This window comes from Gambusia affinis, linkage group LG17, assembly GCF_019740435.1.
Source record: "Gambusia affinis linkage group LG17, SWU_Gaff_1.0, whole genome shotgun sequence".
Taxonomy (NCBI): domain Eukaryota; kingdom Metazoa; phylum Chordata; class Actinopteri; order Cyprinodontiformes; family Poeciliidae; genus Gambusia; species Gambusia affinis.
The window spans coordinates 16780667-16805019 of record NC_057884.1 but is presented as its reverse complement, the minus strand read 5'-3'; the positions used below and the strand labels follow the sequence as shown (position 1 = coordinate 16805019).

At 36.4% G+C, this 24353-nt stretch overlaps 1 protein-coding gene across 6 annotated transcripts in view; it reads right to left on the bottom strand.

Moving 5' to 3' along the window:
• The window catches only part of mmp17a (matrix metallopeptidase 17a), a 140997-nt gene that overhangs the window by 79236 nt on the left and 37408 nt on the right, over positions 1–24353 (bottom strand). For 3 of the 6 annotated variants that reach the window (XM_044095892.1, XM_044095893.1, XM_044095896.1), the window contains one exon: positions 20293–20536. In XM_044095892.1, coding sequence (XP_043951827.1) covers positions 20293–20448 — 156 coding nt within the window. In that variant the 5' untranslated portion in view covers positions 20449–20536. Of the gene's footprint in view, positions 1–20292; positions 20537–20625; positions 20837–24353 lie in introns of those variants that run through there. The other 3 variants (XM_044095894.1, XM_044095895.1, XM_044095897.1) reach the window with 3 other exon arrangements.

Sequence of the window (24353 nt, the reverse complement as noted above, 5' to 3'; positions counted from 1 at the left end):
ATTTAAAATGTTTAATTTTATTCTCAGCACCTATGTTTTTTTTTTTATGTTTTTGCACAAAAGATTGCTAATTCACAGCCAAAACCCAATAGTGTCCATCACTTGTGAGGAAAAATAGGTGATATAAAAAGTGTTATGCAGATTTTTTTATGTCCCCATGTATAAAAACTTTTTTCCCCGATGAAGCCATTTTCAGACCGTGAAGTAAAGCAGAGTTCTGCCTTTGCTTTTGGTCGTCTGGGCCAGAGGCCTGTAATACCTTTCTTTTCTTTCGTTGAAAAGAAGGGATAAACAAATAACAAAGCAGCACAATTTTCAATTCAGAGAACATATACTTGGAGCATATACTTCTCTTATTCCTTATCACAAACCAATCATACACCAACATAAGAGGTTACTGCTGTCATTAACTGGGTTTTCCTTCTTCTTTTTGTTCCCTTTCTTATAGCAGAGGGCTGTTTCACACAGCGGGAATCAGAAATCCAGGATGAGAGATAAAGCCAGGGTGGACATAATGTGATCAGTTCATCCTGACAAACCAGGCTCAGGAGGTGTGACTATGTCAAGCCAGGCTTAAGTAATTCAGGTAAATGTGCGTCCACAGAGTTCTTCAATAGATCATGAGATCACATGGTAAACTGTGTGCGCCATACTTCCCACGAAGCGAGCAGCATCTGACAGAGGATTATGATGAATTGAAGCACATCATACTAAAGGAAGGAAACACTGCAGCTATAATAATAAACAATAGCATAACAATGTGAATGTACTCTTTCTAAGTGTTACTATTAACTGAAAAACACAATACCCATTCCATTCAAGAAGTTACCTGGCATTTGCTAAAATGAATGAATGAAACTTTAAACAAAAATAAACTGCGCAAGTCTATAACGTAACATGTGAATTCGACAGTGGATTAATTCATGTTGCTTTTTTTTGTTACGCATCTCTTTGGTCAAACATAATTAGACCACAGAGGATCTGGAAACAAGTCAAAATTAAATATAAGAACATTTTTCAGTATCTAGGAAGTATCTGGAGAAAATGTTGATTGCAATGTAGAAATAACATGTACTAATTAAGGTGCATCTCTCCTTTTTAAAAGAAAGTTGTTTCTTCCTTCTTCTAGCCTTTCACTGATCTAGGATCAGTATTAGGAACCAAATTAAGAACAGATGAGATGCAGTCTACTGGCTCTCTCTGCAAGACGGTTGTTTATAAAATAGGCTATATATGGAAATATACCCTAGTTTAGATTACAGTGTGAATATGTATATGAACAGAGAAAAATGCTTTTCGTAAACATCTGTAACTAATACATATGACCTATGGACTTAAGTTAAGAATAGACAAAGGGTGAGGTGAAAGTAGACAAACGGCATCTGTCTTAAAGTTGTTTGGATCAGTTCTACCTGAGCCGCCTGAAGGCATAAGTAAACAAAGGTGCCGTTAAGAAACCCCAATCCGGCAGGGGGCCATTAAAATCCCTTGAATTTTCATGCTCCATAAATTTCAGAACTTGTTTTGGTGTTGCTTGTTTGTAATGAGATTTAACTAGATATATAACATCTGACAAGTGTAGTATGTGTAAGACTGAAAATATGCAGCGGGTTCCTTTGTCTGTGACCATCCCAAATACGGGTTAACAAGGAATATTCAGGGACAAAGCTATCAATCAACAAATGCCAAACACACAGCAGGCCATGAAGAAAGTGAGTCAAACCAAGATTGAAGGAAGAAAAACAAGAAAACTTGGTTTGAAAAACACTGTGAGGAGACTGCTGTGGTATGCCAGAGACAAAAATAGTGTGAAAGTAAACAGTGTATGTCAGCAAGGCCCCAACAGCTTGCCCACTTGGAAAGTCATGTTGAAGTAAGCACAAATACAGCAGATGCTATATTTATGTTAGACTATGTCACTACTTGTCATCTCTAATTATTTTATTATAACTGCTGATTGTACAGGAATTTATTTTGGTATAAATCTAATTACAGGAAGGGTGAAATTAATGAAATTCCTACATTAGACATTTGTACATTTTGGAATCTGGCAAAAGAATATAAGATGTTTGGTAGTTTTTGTATGATTATTTTAACTTCAACTAGCAGTGAGTAAATCCCCTGAAGCAACCATGATTACATGGGCACTTTTGGCACAGGCAAACAACTCTTATGTGGTGTATAACAAGAGGAGGGCGGTTCACCTCACCAAAAATAGAAAGGCCACATGGAACTGATTTGGGGTTTTCCTAAAATGAACCAGTTACAGTAAGCATTGGAAAAAACACAGAGCAGAAGCGGACAATGTTCATCTAAACAGTTTACATGGATCTATCACCTCTGCCAAAACCAATCAAGCCCAAAGTACTTGCAGCAGTTAGAAAGAAAAGACAGAATGAGGCTTAAAGTGCAGATTAACCATTTTAATTAAACCGTTTTCACCATTTAAATCACAACCACATTGTTTATTGTGGTTACAGCAGTAATGATGGCTAATCAGTCTGCATCTGCCAATAATTACCTTGCTATTACTTTATCCAGTGTCTACATCTGCTTCATACTTTCTCGTTACAAAACTTGTTCACTCAGACCCCAGAGCCATCTAAACACAGCAAGCGAGAAAGAAATTTTAATAAATCTTCAGCCTCCAACTTGAGAAAGGCTGCAACTGAGCTCCGTGTCATCATGAACAACAATTTACTTTGATTAATTCGCATAAAAACAACAGCCGGCTGCTGCAGCAAAAAAGGCAACTGTTCTTACAATTTTGTCTTCTATTCTGACACAGAAAACAGAGGGAAAATGGGATTCATCAATCGTGAACTTCTCTATGCATTTTCCTCAGAAGGTGAACTTTTTGAAAAATCTATGGAGACCGACTGCCATACAGACGTGAGACATCATGAATCAAATTGACAGTGTTGTGCTGTATAAGTCTGATGGTCAAAACATCAGCAATGTCAATCATGTATAACATATTTATGCAATTTCTTTGATGCTCCATGACATAAAATATTCACGTGTTTGAAAAGACCAATAGTTCTAAATGCAAAACAGTAAAAGAAGAGACGCAAAAAAATGAGCACACTGCAGGAACCTTGAAAGAGGTAGTGCTTTTGTATCAAAGTATTAGCGTAATATTTACGCATTATATCATATGTACCTGTGTCTGATTTTTGCTAAATTGAAAATAAAAAGTGAATCTAAGAATGTGCTGTTTGTTAACACATTCAAATACATGTTTTAGTTTTTATCTATTTAATGAAATGGATTGTTTGTCAGGGTCGTTTAAAGGAAAATTAGCTGATTTTATTCACTGACCAAGTCCTTTCTGTTCTTTCAACCCCTCAGACGATTGCAGCTGATAAGGAGTCATAAAGAGCCTGGAATACTGTTAGACATTTATTCCAGCTAAAGGGAAGTGTGGTAGTTTTGTCTCACAGCGTCGAAGCAGTCGGGAAATTTACATCATAGCATGAATTATTCTGCATAACAGCAATATTAATATCAGATAAATGGCCTATGTAACCCTTTCCAGACTAACAGATGTAAAGGACTCTGTTTCTCATCTGTTCTTCATTTTCTTTAGACCAGATGATGTGTTATTCAAGATATGTTTGGATACCTTTTTCACCACTATTCAACAAAGTCAGCATTTGACAACTTCTGCATTTACTCAGGATCACATTGTGGTGAGGCAAAAAAAAAGAAGCAAAAACTGTAGAAATTTGTATCAGGATAAATACTTTTTCATGGCACTGTATCTTTGTGGTGCTTTAAATTGTATGCAGTAACAGATTTACAACTGTGAAGGCTGTACTGAAGAGTAACCTTTTGCACTGCCACTAGGGTTGGATGATACATAGTATTGGGATCACAAGAACAAGACACCTCTTTCTAATCCACAGAAGGTTCTTCATTTCTCTTGTGTCTTCAGGCTATTATGATAAGACCTGAGTGTTTGAAAGAAGGCTTTCTTCATAGACTCTGTACTTGAAATGACAGAAAAAAGAACAGTAATGAGCTATAGTATACCGAGAGGGTGTTTTCTTTATGCTACAAAGGCTGGAAGAAGAGCAAACAGCATCTCCACAGATAAAGCAGCCATGTAAGTAACTTTACCCTTGAAGCTTGGCTTTGTTTTGAGTGAATGACAGAAGTCATTAAGAGGAGGTATGGATCTAATCAGTTCTCCATCAATACATTTACATTACTGTATTTAAATGGAACCATATGCGAGTGTTGCCCAAATATTATAGTATGTCTGCCATCAACATCATCATCATGCGAAATTTCCAGGTCACTTTTAGTAAATTGGACCATTTACTTTGATTATTATGAATTGTCTAAAATTGTGTTGTTTAATTTTTCACCCATTTTCATGTTACATTTCATTCATTTCCCAAGGTTGTCCTCCTGGTAAAGCTGCTATTTTCAGATGGATTATATTTCTAAATTTGGCAAGTGAAGTGCCTCAATGAAACATAATTAGTATTCTACGTCTGATTTTCAGCACTCTTCTTCATGTCCTGCATTACCTGCTTTTCCATCTAATGGACATATTTTAAAGCATCAACATAGATGCAACCTTTGTAGCATCTGGGTATGCAATTGTAAAGAGCCTGTGATCCCCAAAAGGTTCCCAACATCTTAGGCTAGGGTTAAGGTTCACATTTTAATGAGACAGCAACCAGTAGCACATGAAGAAGAAAACACCAAAGGGGCTAAATAAAACTCAGAAAGTCCTGGAGTGACCCAGTTAGAGTCTGAACCTGAACTCTGAAGAGTATCTCTGAAATGATCTGAAAAGGGCTGTGCACTGATGCTCCCCAACCAATCTGGTTAAAGATGAATGTTTCTGTCAAAAAGATGAGAGAGAAACTTTCAGAACAAAGATGTGCTGAGTTTATAGGATCCTTCCTAAAATGTCTGGAAACAACCACTGCTGTGAAAGGTGTCTCAACAAGGTACTGAAAGAAATGTTGAAAAGTAACTAAAATGCATATTTTGCAAGAAAACATTTCCTCTCAGTAACTTTGTTATTATAACTAAGAATACGTAGCTGTATTACTGAAAATAATTATGTTATTTAAATTAGACAGACCAAAATGCGATTACTTCCTTGAGTCTGAAAACTTACCATACATGTTTCTAATTATACAGCGACATAAAGAGATCACAGAGAATCATAGCCACAGCAACAATTTATGAAGCTTTAACCATCAACATGGGAGATTTTACAACTGCCCTGTGTTTATCATCACTTTGCTCCTTACTTGCAAAAAATACATATTTCTGAAATTTATTATAAGCCATTTCCCTCAGGATACTCTAAATGTTCACCTTACAACTTGACATAGAAAATTTGTAACTGATACATGGTTTTTGTACAAGCTGGTGAAACCAGTATAAGCAGATTCAGATTTTAAAACTATAATTAAACACAATGGGTTTTTTTCCCACTGTTCCTGCAAACACTTATCAGTAATTGTTCATTTGAAGAAGAGGCTGGTAAAATAGGATTTCACTCATAAAATCGCATTTTTCTTTAGCATCTTCTATAAATCAGCTTCTATTTGTATTTTCACGTGATTACACAAAATTAGAAAGAAGACAAAATTGACCAAAGTAATTCGTCTAACTCTACCATCCTAATATTAAAATTTTTCTGGAATTATTTAGGGGCATAATGCTTAAAATTCAGTCTGTGCTCTACTGCACAAAAGATAGCTCAGTTGTATGAATGACTTATACAATGTGCAAACATGGATAAAAACTATGATCCTTTAACAAGCAGATCTAAGTGATTCATGTGTCTATATATTTAGTAAACATATCCATCTGTTGTTTACAACTACACCCCCCCACAAAACATCCTGTTCTCAATGACAGCAAACAGATTCTCATATCTCAAATTGCCAAAACCCATATACAGTAATTTGTGGATATGTTTGTGAAATCCAGATGATTCATTTAAGAAAATTATTCTATCATTTCTCCAAGTCAGCATGAGAACGACTGACGGTTAATTCAGGATGCAGGGACATGCTGCTGTATTTTAGCTGCGTTTTGATACAATCATTGGCTGACAGAAAATCACACCAATTGCAAAAGTCTTGCAGTGCCACATATAAATAAAACATCACCATGCAACAGAGTGTCAACCATGTACTTTTGGAGCCCTTGAAATCCATTTTGAATTGATTTCTGGGGATATCATGAACTCCTCAATAACGCTGGTAGTCTTCTCAGGAACTTGCATGTCCTTTCGGAAACTTTACTGCTCAACACAGCCTATAAATGACAGATTAGATGTGTGCTGATTGAAGTAGTCTGCTCTTCCTCCCAGCAAAGCTGAGAATGTCTTCTGTGTGTGACATGCTGAACAATGGCTCCCTGTCAATCTTTATGGAGAAATACTGCGTCCTCCAGATTCAAATCATATCCCACGTGACTGTTCCTGAAATAATCTCCTTGTCCTGAATATGAGTCCCATGATACAGTTCTACAGACGGGAGGTCAAACCGGTGGATGAAAATGGAACAACTCAAAGTATCAAAAGGATCTAAGCTTTGGATGAAGATAGAAATACTATATTTTCTTATTTTTTATCCATCGTTAAACACAACTGCATGCACCTTGATGTTTAAAACTATGCAAATAGGAGCTTCGAGTTGCGTTTGAAAGCTTTTGTCCTAGAAGCACCACTGTTCTTAAGGCCTTCATTACTTCATTCAAGTATTTAAAAATGGTAAAAAAAATTGCATACTTTTTCCTCCTTGTCATCAGCAAAATAATCCAGATGAGATGGTGAAATTTAAAAACAATTACAATATTTGTGTTAATCCAGTAGGTGGTGACAATCTCTGCAATTAATCAGATGACAAAATGTATAATCTACTTATTATTCAAATGTGAATGTTCCAAATGAGTAAGCAGAGATTGTCATTGGCTCTAACTGATAGATAGATAAATAGATAAATAGATAAATAAATAAATAAAACAGGTGACGTAGTAAAAAATCTAACGGGTTTGTCATTTGGAAAAAAAATCAGTCAGTCAAATTTGGTTCTGGTAAATTGGACATCAAAAGTTCAGTACTGACCAGCAAAACCTCAAATGGTGCACATACCCAACTTAACTGGAAAATGTGATTGTAACATTGTACAGGTGAATCTTGTCAGATGTTGAAAAAAAAGGTAAAAAAAAAGAAGAAGAAAGGTTTCATTGTTGTGCTGGTTTGTAGCACATGCTCAATACAAAAAGCAGTGTGAGCAGGCTACGGGTTGAACGACTACATGTTTTTTAAGGTCGACTACATCATGATAATAGTCGAGTCGATGTCGACTAGTCGCGGTGACATCATAGTGACGTAAGCGCAAAAACCCTTCACAACTACTTGGAGGCTTTATTAGCTATTTTCATTGCAAATATTGACCCCCTCCCCACACACACACACGCACACGCACGCCCACACACGCACACACACACACACACTCCCCTTCTCCTGCTTTTACTAAGTCTATTATGGAGAATTAAAAGAGCAATAAACAGATCATTCCTGTGAGCAGCGGGGAAAAGTTTGTTGCACAAAGTCGGGTCTGACTTTTTTTTTCTAAACACCGGCTGATGCTGATGATCTCTGGATAGTTACTATGGGAGTCAAATTATCACACTGACTACATGGTGCTTTTGGAACATCACAAGCCAAACTTGTTATGAACGGATCCCGTTTGGTTACAGCTGAATTCAACGAAACCACCTGCCTCTCCTCCGCCCGATGCGCGGCAGGAAGCTCTGCTGACTCAGCAGATTGAACGATTTAAGATATTTTCTAGTCAACGTCAACATGATAAAAGTCGAGTCGATGTCGAGTTGACTAGTCGTTGTGATGTCATAGCAACGCAAGACGCAAAGCTTTGGAGTAACGTACAGGCTTTATTACCCGTTTTCACGGAAAAATACGGCATTTACACAGAACAGCAACAAGTGAAACAACAAAACATCGGGATAGTTTATGATAAATAATAAGTTGCTGGGAAACCAACATTCAAAAGGAAACGTACATCTTTTAGATGGCATTACCACAGATCTTTATTTAATCAGCAACATAACATCATAATGTATTAGTTAGATCGTCGTGACAAAGACACTCGCGAGCCGGCTAAGTGACATCCTTAGCGGGAAGGGGGCGAGTTTTAGACGGCTCGTGTTTTGTAGTCGACTGCAGCTGCAGCTGCAACTCCATCTCCTTTTAAAAACACAGTAAAACCACAAATATGCATCCATCTACATATCATTTAAACTAATGTATTAACTTATTTTTCTCGTGTCTTGTGAGGTATACTGTGCTGTCAGATCAGCACAGGCTGTCACCACCGGCAATCACATGACTGCGACTAGTCGACATGAAATGTAAAAACTCGCGAGACATCCTAGAGCCAACTAGTCGACTAGTCGACTAATTGGTTCAACCCCTAGAGCAGGCACAGAGTAGGATGTAATATTATTGATTTGCCAAAGTTCCAGTTTGTCAGGTGCACACAGAAACTAACAAAAAAATAGTTTTTTATCATTTCACTTTATGGAAATCTCACCGAAAATATGGTTTTCATGAGGATAAGAGGTGTGAACAACATAAAAAAGGTCTGATTGATAAAACATCTGCTCCTGGTTCTAACATGTTTCCTCCAAAAAAAAAAAAAAAAAAAAAAAAAAAAAAATCTACAAACACATAAACACCCAATTACTTTAATTAAAATGGGGTCATTTTCATTTATGAGCTCAAATCAGCATATAAAAAGTCAAACTAAAAAATGTGTCACTACCTCATAAAATATCCATTTGACTACTTATGGGCACACATAAAAAATGCATTTGCATTTCCAGATGGTCATCTAATCTCTAGTTGAACAAATTTTTAAGTAGAATTACTTTTGTTGCATTTCATGAAGAGAGGATGTAGCACAGTTACCCTTCAGAGATGCTGATCTTCAGATGATTTACATGGAGAAAACACAAAAACGGATAAAGGATTCCCGTCAATAACAATTTTCAGCCTTATTTTTTTTCTATACTGACAAAATTGTTGAACTTAATATAGATAAGTACATTTAAATGCAGATTAATTATTTGCTCTACAGTTCTTTGCAATTTCTATAAAGTATAACTGCCTTTCTCTTAAGATTAGTTTGAGAACTAGTTATTTTAATTGTTGAGTTAAATCAAGGTTTATAGCTGACATATTAATGAAGAAAGATCTTTTAAGAATGGACCAAGTCGCAAAATAAAATTTCATGAGAAGTAATAAACCAGAAACAAAAAATACGGCCAATGACCATTTGATGTATTACTTGATGGTTTGTATTCACTTTAAAAGTATTGTAATGAAACTCTCCTCAGGGAATCCTAGTTGTGTCCAAAGTCAGACCTCAATGGCTGGGATTCTGCATGTTTCCGTTCTTCCCTTGTTTCAACACACCTAAATAAAATGATGTTTCAATAGTAGGCCTCTGCAGTACTTTATGACATACCATTTAAATCAGCTGTGTTGGAGCAGAGACACACTACAAACTTGGAGGACTTTTGCCCCTGAAGATCACAGCTGAGCACTTGCCATTTAGATAATATCTTCTTTCCTTGACTAGAATGGAAACACAGAATGAATGTAAAAACTTAAAAACTTTTAGAAATATGAGATGCTGATGAAAGTGGAAAATCTGTTGGTTGCCAGCTCAAACATTCAGATTTTTACTGTTCTGAATAGAAAAAATATTAATAACAAAAATATTAGCATCTGCTTCTCCCCTTAGCTAAAACCTCATGGGTTTCTGGTTTTTGGCTTGTTGAATATTGATGCATGAAGGAAATGAATTTGGTCTACTTGAAGCTACAACTTTATTTTGGAGAAAAAGACAACTTAAAATATCAATGAAGTGATCCAAGAAGCTCCTCTGTTCTACTAATAATTAAATTAATTTACAAAGAGAATTATGGGTTTTCATTGACCCTGATATAAAAAAAACAACTACATTGAAACATTCAAATAAAAAAAAAGAAAATAGTAATTGAGATTGGTGGGAAAAAGCCACCGCAAAATAATTAATTGATTTTAATTATTTAAAGCTCCGTTAGTCTTTTTTATTTTTTGCATAGTGATCTTCAATGGGATATCAAATATCAGGACATGATAAATGTCAGGGAGGGCACGTTGAGTGCCTCAGGTCTAAGAGCAGAAGGAAAACCCTGTGGCTACAGATTCTTGACGTTAATCATTTTATGAGTTAATAAAATTTATCAGCAGAACAAAAGTTGGATTTAGCAAGATCTGGTGGAGCTTACTGACAAAGACTTTTCACTATTGACAAGGCTGACTTCTTATTTTTACTTTTTTTCTTTGTTTTTTACTTCAAGCACCAAATAATCAGTGCTTGACAAGGTGGAAAATGGGCCTTCTTTTGGTATTCATTGGTGAGGTAACGAACATTCCCTGAGACCCATGGGAGCAAGAAGAAACATACTGTCAACAGAAACTTAAAATTATTCCTGTGGGGGAGAGACGGGTGAGTGTAAGTACACCAACATATTCTAGAAAAGCACAGGCTTTTTAAAAATGTCATTAATGTGGTTAAATGGAAAATTATGCAATTTGTAAATCTGGACTTTACTTGTCTAGGAAGAACAATTTAAAAAACAGAAAAAGTGGTTGCAAACCACAACTATGCTAGAAAAAAAGCACCCTATTAATAGGATTTTGTGTCCTTTTGGACATACATAGATTTTCAAAATCTTTAAAATTTTTCCAAATGGCAGGGGGGAGTCAATAGTGCGCCAATTAAAAACAGTGAACATTTATGGACATCTTTTTACAGCATTGAAAATATATGCATGTATTTTTGATGCAGCCAAAATTCTCAAAACTCCCCTTAGTCTTCTTGTATTCAACGTACATGCACAATTGGGAGGTATGTGTGTTTCTCATCGTGGGACCTGAGCATGGCTTGTATTTTTAATTGTAGCTGTTTGGTGAGATATATTTGGAATCCTCTTCTCTTGGAGCAAAGAGTGCAATAAATTTCCTGGAGGACTGCCAGCTTATTGTGGACGTGATTAAATTGTAGTGCTGGGATAAAGCTAGCATCAGCAGTAATATTTTAAATCGTCTGATCACCAAGGCATGCAGGTGCATTAGGTCCAGAGGTTATATTTTAACTGCCACTGCTACTTTCCATGTGACACCCAGGACTAATGAAACCAACACAGTTTCACCTCAGACGTTTTTGCACAATGAAGACAATCTGGAAGGCTACTCTCATGTTCCTTAGTCCATGAATGGGGAGCGCAAAGTATTGACCAAGACTTTACAAAGACCTCATGGTGTGGTCTTGGTTCAGATTGAAGGAGTCCTACGAATTATTCAAATAGTTTCTGCATAAACTAGTTTATTTTTCGCTAGAACCTTTACACTAAGATCTTGTTGCTTGGTATTTCAAGTTACTGCCATCAGATAAATTTCCATAAACCCTTGTGTAGCAATAACTTTGAATGTAAACATGAGTGTCACTGCCCAGGGATGCCTGAGGGAATTAATCCTGCTCTATCTAGCTCCACTGAGTTCACTACCACCCAGTTCCTCATTCTTAAGCACATAGAATGAACCACAACTCAACATGATGGGAAACAGACACAGAGAGTACTTCTCAGTAGCCTCAATGGAGCCCTGGAGGCAACTTCAAGTATGCTGACAGGATTTAAGGTCGCCCTACCCTTCAGAGCTTGCAAAGTGTTTCGCTAAAATTAGTTTATTACCTAAAAAAAGTGTAGAGGGAGCACTGAAGAAGCATCAGAATCTACCAGGTCTCCAATGATACCAGCTTAAATGCCCCTTTTAGGAAGCAAAGCAAGTCACAACCATCAGTTAATGAATAAAATTTTTTGATAGGAATTGTGTTAATTGTATGCACTGGTAGGCCTGTCACGATAGCAAATTTTGCTGAGAGATTAATTGTCTCAAAAACTATTGTGATAGACAATAATATTGTTTGAAGACCTTTGTCTTCGAATTTAATGGAAATGACGTAATAATGCATGCGATTTCCTGCCAAAGATAGATACACTTTATTTTCAAAAGAACACTTAACACTGGAACTGATAAAATAAACAAAACAACCAAAAACAATAATAAAATATATTCTCAGTCTCCATTAACAAAAATGTACTTGAATAAAAACACCAAAGTGTAAATAAATACTGCATTCAACCAAAAGAGTGCAAATTATGAAGTCTGTAAACCATATTGTCCTTCAGTAATTATTAGATTTAAATAGAGAAGATGGGCACATGATGCAATAGTCCACACTACACGTTAGTTCACATGTACATTTTCCCCTTATGACAATCTTAGAACGACCAATCGTTCCAAGATTGTCGCTTGTGATCATCCTGTAGTGTGTGGTGTGTTACGGTAGATCGTTGTGGCCACTCCGATCTAAATCAGGGGTTTTCCCCGACAGGGAGCATTAACACAGTCTGTTCAATGTGACAGGTAGCCAATCAGAAAGCGGATTCCCTCATGCTTTCTGAGGGGAAATTACAGAGGGGAATCCCAAACAGCTGACAAGGCGCAACCCAAAGTCCAGTGGACATTGGAGATGATATGTGGAAACAACATTAATGTTTATAAAACATTTCGTGCAAAGAATATAGAAATGACGAGGGAAAGCGTTGGAGCGAAATTACTACGCAGTTGATGAACCCGGTAACGTTTTAGCTGTTCTTCGTTAACATGACATAAATAGGTTATAATGATTTTCATTCAGTCAGGACTGACACTAGAGCCACATGCATTGCAGGTAGATTGTAGTAAAGCATTGATTAATGCCTGGTTTTAAAATTAGTTAACTGGACTTGTAGTCATTACTTTGTGTCCATTGTTGGAATCCGATCGAACCGTTATACCTAGGATTTCTGTTGGCTAATGTGTGATCTCTCAGGTTTTGAAAATGGGCCAACAATCTGCCGACAGCTCTAAGATCGTGTAGTGTGCGCTGGGCATTACAGTAAGGAAATGAGGAAGGGAGGGTCAGTGGAGAGCACCAGAGTTGAGCCTTTTTTCATTCAGTGTCATCAACAGAAAGAGGAAAAGGCTGGCAGAGACCTTAAAGCCGATAATTAAAATGACGTTGATAGTTTTAATTTATCGTACGATTAATTGATTTATCGTTTATTGCGGCAGGCCTATGTACCAGTATGTAAATCATAAAAAAAAAACTTCTCAGCCAAATAAGCTGGCAAACACCCCCCAACAAAATCACATTGTCAAATCTTTAGTTTGTCATTCCGTCTCACCTGTTTCTAATCATTAATCAGATGTAATGTATCAATTTGACTCTCCATGCATCTGAAAATACAGTGATTAAGGACATTTATCAGCTGCTAATCTGGTCAGCTCATGCTCTCTTCTTGGAGGGAAAGCTCTTTGTGGTGAGCAAATAGTTCCACTGAGAAGCTGTCAGCTACATTTCAGTAGAGAAAATATTCCTCCAGAGAAACATAACATGATGAGCACAAAACACAGCACACATTCAATTTTAGCTGATGTAATTCCCTTAAGCGCTTAAATCGCAAATGACTAATAGATAAAGCTAGATTGTTGCACAGCTGTAAAAGGAACACTCGTGAGATGTGCTCAAGTAAGTGTGTGAGCTCTAAAAAATTTAATGTATGGTTGCAAAATAGACAGAAACATTATATACTAAACCAACATATGGGCAGAATACAGAGCTTAATGGGACTGGATGTTGCAAAGATAGCCATCAGGTGAATTATATGTAGTTTAGTGGTTGTTTCCATGTTCAAAGTGGTCATCCATGCATGCACACATCCACGCAAACATATATCCACTGTAAACAGAAAATGATGTGTTCGATCTGAAACTCTCTGCACTTTACAGAAGAAGATTCAAGTCTGACACCACAGTGATGGCAATTCTCACTGGTCAACAAATAGTAAAGTAAGCTAAATCCCCATTTCCTTACCGTCTTTCACAGGGAACAAAAAAGTTTAATTGGATGACATATGGTAAATTGTCTGTACTTGTGTAGTACTTCATCTAGTCCAGAAGACCAAAAAGCACTTTATCTTACATTCAGCTGTTCACCCATTCAAATCTTTATTTTTACATACCACCTCACCTTCTAATCATTCCTCTGGAGTAATCCATCAGATACAGGATGAACTTCTACCTCCTGAACCAAAATTGCTCACGAGGTAGCAACTTTGATAAACGTGATATATGGCTGTAATGACCAGTCAACATAATCGATCACATCAAGTACAAAGAAAAAAATATTTTACTGTTGAAAAATCGTAGAAATTTTGTTTTATAACTGAAATGTGCTACAAAGTATGGCATAGCCTTGTATTTTTTTCCATGAATAGTTTCTTTAGATGTTGAAAGGCTTGAAAATAGAACAAACCTTAAAAGGGTCTCAAATGTCATGCTGTGGAGAGGTGATTTTTATTTTATTTTTTTTACTGTGTTTGACACCATTGGAAAGATTAGAATCCATGCTTTCAGAATCTGAAAATATCTCAAAATGCCCTGGGGAGATTTGTTTCTGGTTTTGTTGTGGCCATCATATATTGAATATTAAGAAATCTGACTTATCTTTGCTCAGCTTAGCTCAAATTTTTAAATATTGGTCAAACCTGAACTGCATTGTTCTACAGAAATTAGTCTAAAAGTATCAATTTATCACGTAAATAAATTGACGTAATAAATCTATCACGTCAATTTCTCACGTGATAAATCACGTGAGAAATGCCAGATTACAATCTGGCATTTCTTTCCTGAATTGGAATTGTTTAGCAGATTATATACTGGAGATATCAAAATTTTTTCCGATTTTATTAGATGCATCACAACAAAGTCCCTGGATATTCAGTCTATGAATATTTTAACTAACAGCATGCATCTGATGTACTTTTTGAGATGAATAAAAATCATATCAAGTTTGACTCATCGCTTTTCCTCAAAAATGGATCAAAGTATGCAATGCCTTCATTTTCAGTTAAATTCAAATCAAATCAAGAATATACTTTCATGTTGTATAGCCCTTAAAATCAAATAACTTCTGAAACCTTTCATTCTATGTAAGACAACATAAAGGGCTTGTTTAGTAATCTATTTTAGCACGCATCTTGCAGCTGCTGTGCTAAATCTGATCCAAGGTGGTCTGTAAGCCAACTAAATTCATTCCTACACAAATAAAATAAAGGATTCACTAATCACACTCTAGGATTAAACAAATCTATATTTAGTGAAGAATAAACCTGTTCAGATTGATTTTACTTTGCATTTCACATTAGAGCTGATTGAAGAAAGGGAAAATGTATTTGTATACATTTTCTTATTTATTGAAACACTGTTACAATTGATATGAAGCGCAGGGGCTTCAAGGTGAAATTAAAACAGTTGTACCAACTAACTGGAAAGGTACTGACAAATTAGCAGGCAATCAAAATAATCATCATTTGAAACCATAGTAGAAGTTATTAAAATAATAATTATTATATATTGATTGTTTTTTTTTAAAAAGGTACATAGTTTTTCAAGTGTCCAAAAACAGTCAAAATGACAAATTATTACTTCATTTCATTTGTTTTATTTGCTAAAGGAGACTATTTTACACTAACTCTTTAAAACAAGCTTTACAATTAAGAAAACAAGAATAACTTCTATGCCATCAGCACCTATTTGCACCTGTCAGCCATGGTAATGTACATGAATATAAAATCATTTATGATGGTGAAAAGGTCACAGCAGTGAAGTTTACTTTGCAGCCTGCTGACCTCCGCAGTGAGAGACGGACCCTAAAAAGACAGCACAGTTTTCTTACATCTATAAAGGAACTTCATTCTGTGGCTTCTATTAACAGAAGATACTGCATCCCAAATATTTTCTAGCACCCAAAAGATAGAAATGTGAGATGTCTCCTGGACTTGCAAGCAAGGATCCTTCCCCATGGTTATATGTAAGAAATGGCCAAACTTGGTTCAAAACAACAAACCTGAAAGCCACTTTCATGTCTTTGTTGTTTCAGGGCTCAAGAGTTTCCTGTATTTTGCTTTCTAGGGTGAACCACAGAAGAACACAGCTACTTTTTAAGCTACTTCCATTTATTTATTTTTTTCTCAAATGTATGGCACAGGGAAAAATCCACCCTGGCTGCATTTCATGGGAATACATGCTTTCTTCCAACTAGACAATCTCTATCTCAACAGAACCAGCAGTCCAAGCAGCACCCTCACCAATTCATTCCATCAGAGATGGGTGTGTTGCATTTAACCAGCAAAATGGTTGACTCCATTCACTTAAAAAAAAAAAGCAGTTTCAAAAGCTGGTCTTTGTTTGCAGATAAAGTGTACCTGATCTACTTTTTTCATCAGAAGCCACCTCAAGCTGTCCAAAGCAGATAAGCCGACATCAAGTTATCATAGCTGTGGTATAAAAAACATTTGGTCTGTGGCACTCTGATGAGTTTGGAAAAACTATAAAGTAACATTTACATTTCTTTATGTATTGCAAAAATAAACACATTTTACATTAGACTTTCGAATACTGCAAGTATATGCTACCACAATAAATTATATTTTTGAGGCTTTTCAAACCACATATTTGCCTAAGAGTGCTGTAAACAACAAATATACTGATACAAACTGTTGTCTATAAAGTTGAAACAATTTTGCAGCACATTTCTCTTTTTACTTTGGCAAGATTGTGACACCAATTGTGATACAATGCACTTCAAGTCACAATGTTACAATCATTTTATAAAAATAGGTTAAAAAAAACCACATATATATATTATTTAAATATATATAGTGGCTCTTTGTTGAAAAGATCATATACCCGGCTGACAGTTGGAAATGGGGAAAAAAATTTTTTTAATTATTTAACTGCCAGAAGTTATAAAAGTATAAAACTTTTTAAAATGGCACACACAAGACTGCTGGTTGATGCAAACCTTATGAAAATATCAAATGCTGCATCTTTATGTGACAGAAGGCAATAAAAATATGCTGGGTTTTTTTGTTACTCAAGAGGAAAGTAGGGAAATTAAAGAAAGGTGTCATTTCAGTTCCATAAGATGCACACCTGAAGCTTATATTCCACAGGTCTGTAGAACAAATGTGCACATAACTACCTTATGTTATTTTGCATTTATAGGGGAATAACAGTAAAGTAAAGCTCAGACTCCACATCTAGACTGAAGTCTTTCAGACACAAAGCTGCAGTGGAGTTGAGTGTTTTGCACAGTTTGGTCAACAAATGCAAACAGAGCTTCTGCTTTCTCTGCTATGGTAACAGCTTTTCATCTGCAGCCACCGCTGTGTGTGTCTATCATTGTTTATCCAACTCTCAAAAGAACTTTGTCCAAGACTTACCACTACTAACTGCTCTTTCTTGATGCTCTTAAGTCAACAGCAATTAAAGAACAAAGACAGCTGTGTCAAGTATTATTCTTTGGCTGTTTTCATGCAAGCTGTGTAGAAATGACATTTCCAAGATGTTTTTCAGAGGAGCTGTGCGAGAGAGCGCATACATTTGCATCACATGGCTCAGACTTTGAAGTTCCTGGATAGCTCTCAAGTCCAAAGCCTGAAAAATGTCTGAATGTGTTGATATAACAGATAATTGTCAAGAGCATTCACACAGGCTAGTATGTGTATTTGTGTGCTCAAAATACTTCCTGTTTAAAATGTTTATCACTTGTTCTTGGAGTTTCTCCCGCTCTCTTACTTTTATCCTGCATACATACAAACACATAAACTGCTAATTTTACTACACAAACATGAATATAGATGAGCCAATGGTCTGTTTTGCCGTTTTCTTGTCCTGCTGCTTTTACCCTCCTCTACAACTGTGTAGTTATTTATAAAATTTTCTGGTGTCTGAGAAAACAGATACCGTATATTTCAATACAACAAAAACAATAAATGATCTCATAAGTATAATCTCACACACTACATTGAGTCGTACGCAAAAGTATTTATGTTTTCGCAATTTGTCACATTATAACCACCAAATTACACGTCTTTCACTGGAAAAGCAGAACTATTATGATGATGTTTTCTACCACCAGAGTTATTGATATCTGCACCTCACCCAAGTCACTGTGGGGTTTTTTTTCCTGCTTTAGGTGGCATTCGATGTTTTAATAAGTTTGCCAAACCCTTTTAAGGGGTCTCTATCTCTAGATTGCAAGTGCTATGTTTCTGCTAATATTAGATGAATCCCTACTTGAACACATCTGAATAAAAGGGCTGAATTTTGTCTTTAGTGAGTCATCAAGTTATGCAGATTTAATTGTTTTGGAGCAGCAATGCATTTAAGCTCTGCAGAACAGTAGCTGTTGAGGACAGCAGTTAGAAGAGCCCTGCTCTCTCAGTTCTCTGAACATAGATTGGTGAATTGTTCAAAGTTTGGGATACAGATTTTGTTTACCTTAAAATATGTTTATATATATATATATATATATATATATATATTTTATTTATTTTATTTTTTTAACGTTTTTAACATGAGGTACTTTGAACTGCCTTCGGAAATGTGTTACACAAATAAACTCGAATTAACATTCTCTACCACACTTATAAAGCTTTCACAAAAAACAGATGTATTTGCAAAATAGCTACAAGTGGTAACACCAGAGTTTATTTGGGGGTATTAGATCAAAGGGGGCACTTTTTAAGGAGTTTATTTGCTTAAAAATGCTAAAACACTTTGATGGTCACATGATAGGATGTAATAAAAAAAACACTACATAAAAGATTGTGGCTCTGACTTGAAAGTTGTTTTTAAAAAGTTCAAATGAATATTTCTTTCTCAGTAGCTGAAGTGCCTGTGTGACTCAAAGTTCAGATGCAGAGCCATAAAGTCATTTTGTGGTCAGAGAGTAAAACAAAGCATAGAGGTAAAAGTGAAAGGGAGGGAAAACTGTTCAGTTTATGCATCACACTGAAACAAGGCTTTAGTAGTTTGTGTCCAAAGCTATGCAGCTTGCACTTGGTGAAAACGTTATCAGATGTGGCCAGACTAACCTTTTCAAAAGGCAGGAAACAATTTGTTTGGAGGTAAAGTGCATCAGATAATGTCTCAATGTCTGTTTTCTCTTCATCAGGAACAGCAGAGCCTCTCAGTATTCCACACCATCATAATGTGTTGGTAATGGGCTGGCTGGATGTACAGTTTGTGCTCATTACTAGCATTCCTATTACATAACTTCCTCACATGTTTTTATAAGTAGTTGGGTTCAAATCATTGTGTGATAAAAGGGATGACTTGGAAAAAGACATAATATATAGGACGCGTAGGATCAATCGGAGTAAACTTGAAGGAAATATCAAGTAAAGATGTCTTCTTAGAAATAAGCATAATTGAGAGAGGGAAAAGTTTAACTCAGACGTTAAAGTGGAGAAAATGCATCTAGTTGGAGGGAAATGTTGAAGATAATCTAGTTTTATGAGGCATATTCTGACTCATTTTCAAAGAAATTCTTGCATACTCATATTCATTTAAGATCTGATGCATTCGCCGTCAAATCCTTACATAGGAACGATAACGCACAAATGAGTCTACATCTACATTGTATACCATACATGTGATAAATTATGATAGATCGGTCCAATGCTGATTTTATAGACAGACTAGAAGCATTAAAATCAATAAAGAGCTCTGGTGAAATCTATATTTAACAGAAAAACAGACACACTTTAAAGATGAACTCACAACTCAAACAGCTGCTTGTTTCTCTAATCAATAGTGCTCTCTTTATTTATGAGAATTTTCAGTTCTCTCACAGACTGCTGTACAGTCCACAGGACCATTTTAATATTTTTTTTTCTATCCGTAGAAGGAAATGAAACGTGGAAAGGGAGTCCCTGAGGCAAATGCATGCATTTATCAAAGACAATGCCTATTTCCATGACTTGATTGTTCTTTGCAGTATAAGGGTCTTATTTTTAATTATGCCGTCTGCATGCTACACCGTCTCTCTGCTTTGTGAACTGGACTGCAGAGCGGTGTTAAAATTCAGAGCAAGTATTTGGAGAAGACGGCACTTGCTTTTAGTGGACGTTCAAGAGAACTCCCCGCCCCCCGGACAAGAAAGAGGATCAAACCAGCCGGGTTGACATGAGAATGATTAATGTGAAAACTGTGAATAAGGGGAAACTTCTAAGTCCGCCGTTTTCTGATTAGTAAGCAGGGAAAATAAGACAAAAACTTACCACCCCCATGTCCAGCTGCTCGGTCGTCAGCGAAGGAGCCGCTCCGGTCAGAGGCAGAAAACACCAAACCGGTACCAGCGGCAGCAGGAGCAGCAGCAGCAGCAGCATCTCATGGGAGATATTCCTCATCCACTTGCGGAGAACCAGAGAATTCATGATGCCCTAAGACAGGTTGGTCATGCTGGGCTCAAATGTCCACCCCGACGCCTGCATCCATCCGCGGGATAAATCACAAGCAAAGACACTGTAAAAATAAAAAATAAAAAGAAAAAAGAAAAAAAATAAATAAAAGAAAAATCCAAGAGAAAAAAAACTACGGGAGTATAAGTCTACCTCACTGTTGAGCGCAAACACATAAAACACATGAAACACGCTGCCAGTAAAACAGTTTAGGCAAACAGAACGCTTTGTTACCCGAAAATAAAACAGAAAACTTGCAATAAACACCTAAATATTGTCTGTGAGAGACAAAGTAACTGTCTCGTGCTCGGTCTGTCAGAGCTGAGATTCCTGTGGCAACACGCGCGAGCTCTCACAAAGTGAGAAAAAAATGTAAGCAGCCACCGCCAGCTGCGCGAGGTTATGTCGCGCGCAAGTAGGACCCCCAAGGCAGGCGCAGTTACCCAATCAAATTCCGGAAGAAAATCCCAAAGTAAAAATATCGATGGAAGAAAAACCTATAGACTAAATAACAATTATGTATTGTGGAAATGTCACAGACAATCAAAAATAGTTTATTGTCGATTATTTTTTTGAAAATATTGTCAAATATTTTCAGAAATAAATAAATGGAAAGAAAATGTAGTAAGTACATTGTGAGGAGTATTTCTGTATGCAATGTTTTAAACTTGATGATGAGAGGAAAAGAAGCAGTGGAAGTCTTTCCATGAACAGTGACTTGGGCAAACACTTCTTTCTGCCACCACATGCTCCCTCAAACAGGCACTTACTTCCCTGACCGGGTCCATTCCACTTATCAGAAATGATAAGAACTAAAACTACAGATAACAGTTGATCCAGATCGATGGACAGACAGAGGCGTCTTTTAACACTTGCAGTCAATCCAGATTTGATTGCTCTATATTGTATTTTTCATGCTGGTGTCAATCAAATGTGGCACATCTAGAAAACTTTCACCGCTGATATCCAGGGGCCCATTTTGGGGCATTATCTTATCTTATGTCTGTACTGTGTGTGTATGTCTGCCAGTGCATGTGAACACATGCATAATAAATAAATTGTCATTATAGATATACATTTTTTTGTTAAAAAAGTTCTTTTTCAGGAATATCTGACCAAAAGAGTGTGAAGGAGACCCACTCTGGCCCACTGGGAGGCGCTACTAAATCTAACTTTTTCAAGAGGCCTCAAAGAGAATTAAGATTTTATAAATCTCAAATTAGGTTTCAAATATTCACTGTTCACTCAGGTTCAACCACTTTGAATATAGAAGATGTTCATACAGAAATTATCAAATATTGTCGAGACACAAAAACCTCCAAAGCAATCTTTTGATTTAGAAATGAATAAAACCTTTTACTTCACTTCACTTCACTTTCATGGTCAGTGAATACAGCACAATTTGTCCTAAAGTACCTAAATTATTGAATGCCAATAATAATTGAAAATGCTTAAATTATTAGTCACAGAAAACCTGTGTGATAGATTAAAAATTTAGTCATGTTTTTTTTTTTTATTGATTGATTATCTTTTGCTCCATGCCGAAATAAACCATCCATCCATCAATTTTCTGTTCACCCTTGTCCCTAGTGGGGCCAGGAGGTGCTGATGTCCATCTCCAGCTACGTTCCGGGCGAGAGGCGGGGTTCACCCTGGACAGGTCGCCAGTCTGTTCAGGATCGAAGGAATTCCCATTTCTAAGAACTTCATCATAAACCCTGAAAACATGGTCCAAAGTTTGACAGAGGAACTCTAGTATACAAAAATCACATACATTGTGCTTAAACTTACATTTATTTTCATTATTAGGTAAATAAATACTACACAATTTACAGTTTAAATCTGAATACTTTTAAGTTTTAAAATATTCCGCTCCCATTAACAGGGTAGCGAGAACAAACCATCTCAAAATTTCAAATTAACACATTTGATTGGCTTGGTATTTATTCCCCCGAGTCATTATGGCCTTACAATTTTCTGCTCTAGTGAAAAATTACCCAGTTAATCAACGCCATCCTCCAAAATTACTGGATTTCTGTGTGCTGTTATTTTGAAGTTTTAATCTCTCCTCAAGCATCCTTCGACTTACCATTGACTTTGCTGAGTTGATTTCAACAGATGTTGGAGAATTTAAATTCAGCTGGAGGGGTTCATTATTTAATGTCTTTTGACTCTGATCATGATTCATCTGAGATTAAAAAAAGATAATGTCCTAAAGGCTAATTAAGAAATGGCTTTATTGTTAGAGTAGCTTACTAATGTGATCTGAGGCAGGGCCAGAAATTATACTGCTGATTGATCACAGGTGCTCCTGCTATTAGTTTTTTGTTTTGCTTTGTTTTTTTGTTTTTTTCTTTATGGGATATAATAGATAAGCCTGGGCATGTCTAATGGCATAGTGGCATAATTACATTAGGGAAACCTCCAACATCTTGGAGGCCAACATTTTGGGATGCCATGAAATGCATTATGTATCTTTTAATGATCTAAAAAACACATTTTAATCATAGTATATGCTGAGGCTTGGACCTCTTATCCCTTGTGCCAAAACAAAACTGGTGTCTCTCCCAGTCTCCTTAAAGATCCTACAACAAAGGTTTATCTGATCTGATTTGGCTAAAATCTGCAGAGCATGTGGCACATACTGTATTTTATTATTCTGCTCAAGGACTTATGATTTGAAGAAATGCTCGTTTCAAGGCTGTTCACAATCAGTCTTGTGCAAACAAGAATTATTCTGGATATCATGGATCCTGGGCTTTGTAACAGTTTTATTCACACTTTTTCCGACATCGAAAACATACCTGAAATTTTGCTTTGGTTCTTTCATGCATGTTTGAGTAATTTTTTTCTTTTCCATTTCCCGTGGCAGCCATTGAGGGATGCCTAAATGCTTTCTCATACAAAGTTTCACGTAATTACTCAAAGCTCCTCCTTAGAACTGTAGTCTCAAGCCGAGACTCCGCTTCACAGAGGACTCACTCAGCTCCAACAGACTAGTGGCAGCATCAATTAGCAAACACCTGGAGGAACTGTGTGTCTGAGAGCTTGTTATCCAAACTACTTCTCAGTCCAGCACTCATAAAAATTCAGCTTGTGATGAAGAACTGAAGGCAGAGTTTTGGAAAGAGCCAGAGCTTCTTAAAGAGGCCGAGGAAAATGTTAAGGTGTCAGTTGTTTCATGTATGTTGCATTTTTATATCAGCTGGAGGTAACATAGTTACTTGATTGTGCTAATAAAAATGGCTGGAAAAAACATAACACTGCATCTTTAAGAAGAAACCAAAAGGGGACAATTTAATCTCGTCACAGTGACAGTGGAAAATTTAGTATTTCATAGCAAGATGTTTTGTCTCAGTGATGCAGACAATATGAGTTTTTTGTCTTGTTTTTAGTAAGTTTTATTTAACAAGATATTTCTCATTGAGATTATAAATCTCTTTTTCCACTCATAAAATGTTGTCATGTCAACAACTTTTCAATTCCAACTTTTAAGGTTTTCTTCACAGACTTGAAGAAAACCTTAATAATAACAACACATTATCTGCACACAAAAATCTATTCACTCCAAGTTAAACAAACAAAAAAAAAACAGAGGGTTTTTTTTACCCCCTACCCCCTCCTTAAAAAAAAATGCTTTGCAGCTAAGAATGACTTCCCAAAAACAGACGGGGGATCTGTTTTTGGGTAGTCATTGTTAGCTGCTGTGTCAAGGTGACTTATCAGCTTTTGGCCTGAATAACAATATAGCTGCATACACACACCTCTGTAAAAGGTCCATAGATTGGCAGCCCATGCCAGCATCCTAACCGCTCCATATCTACTTTGATCGACAGTATCCATAACCTAACCGCACTGTCACTAATGATTTACTGCTCTTC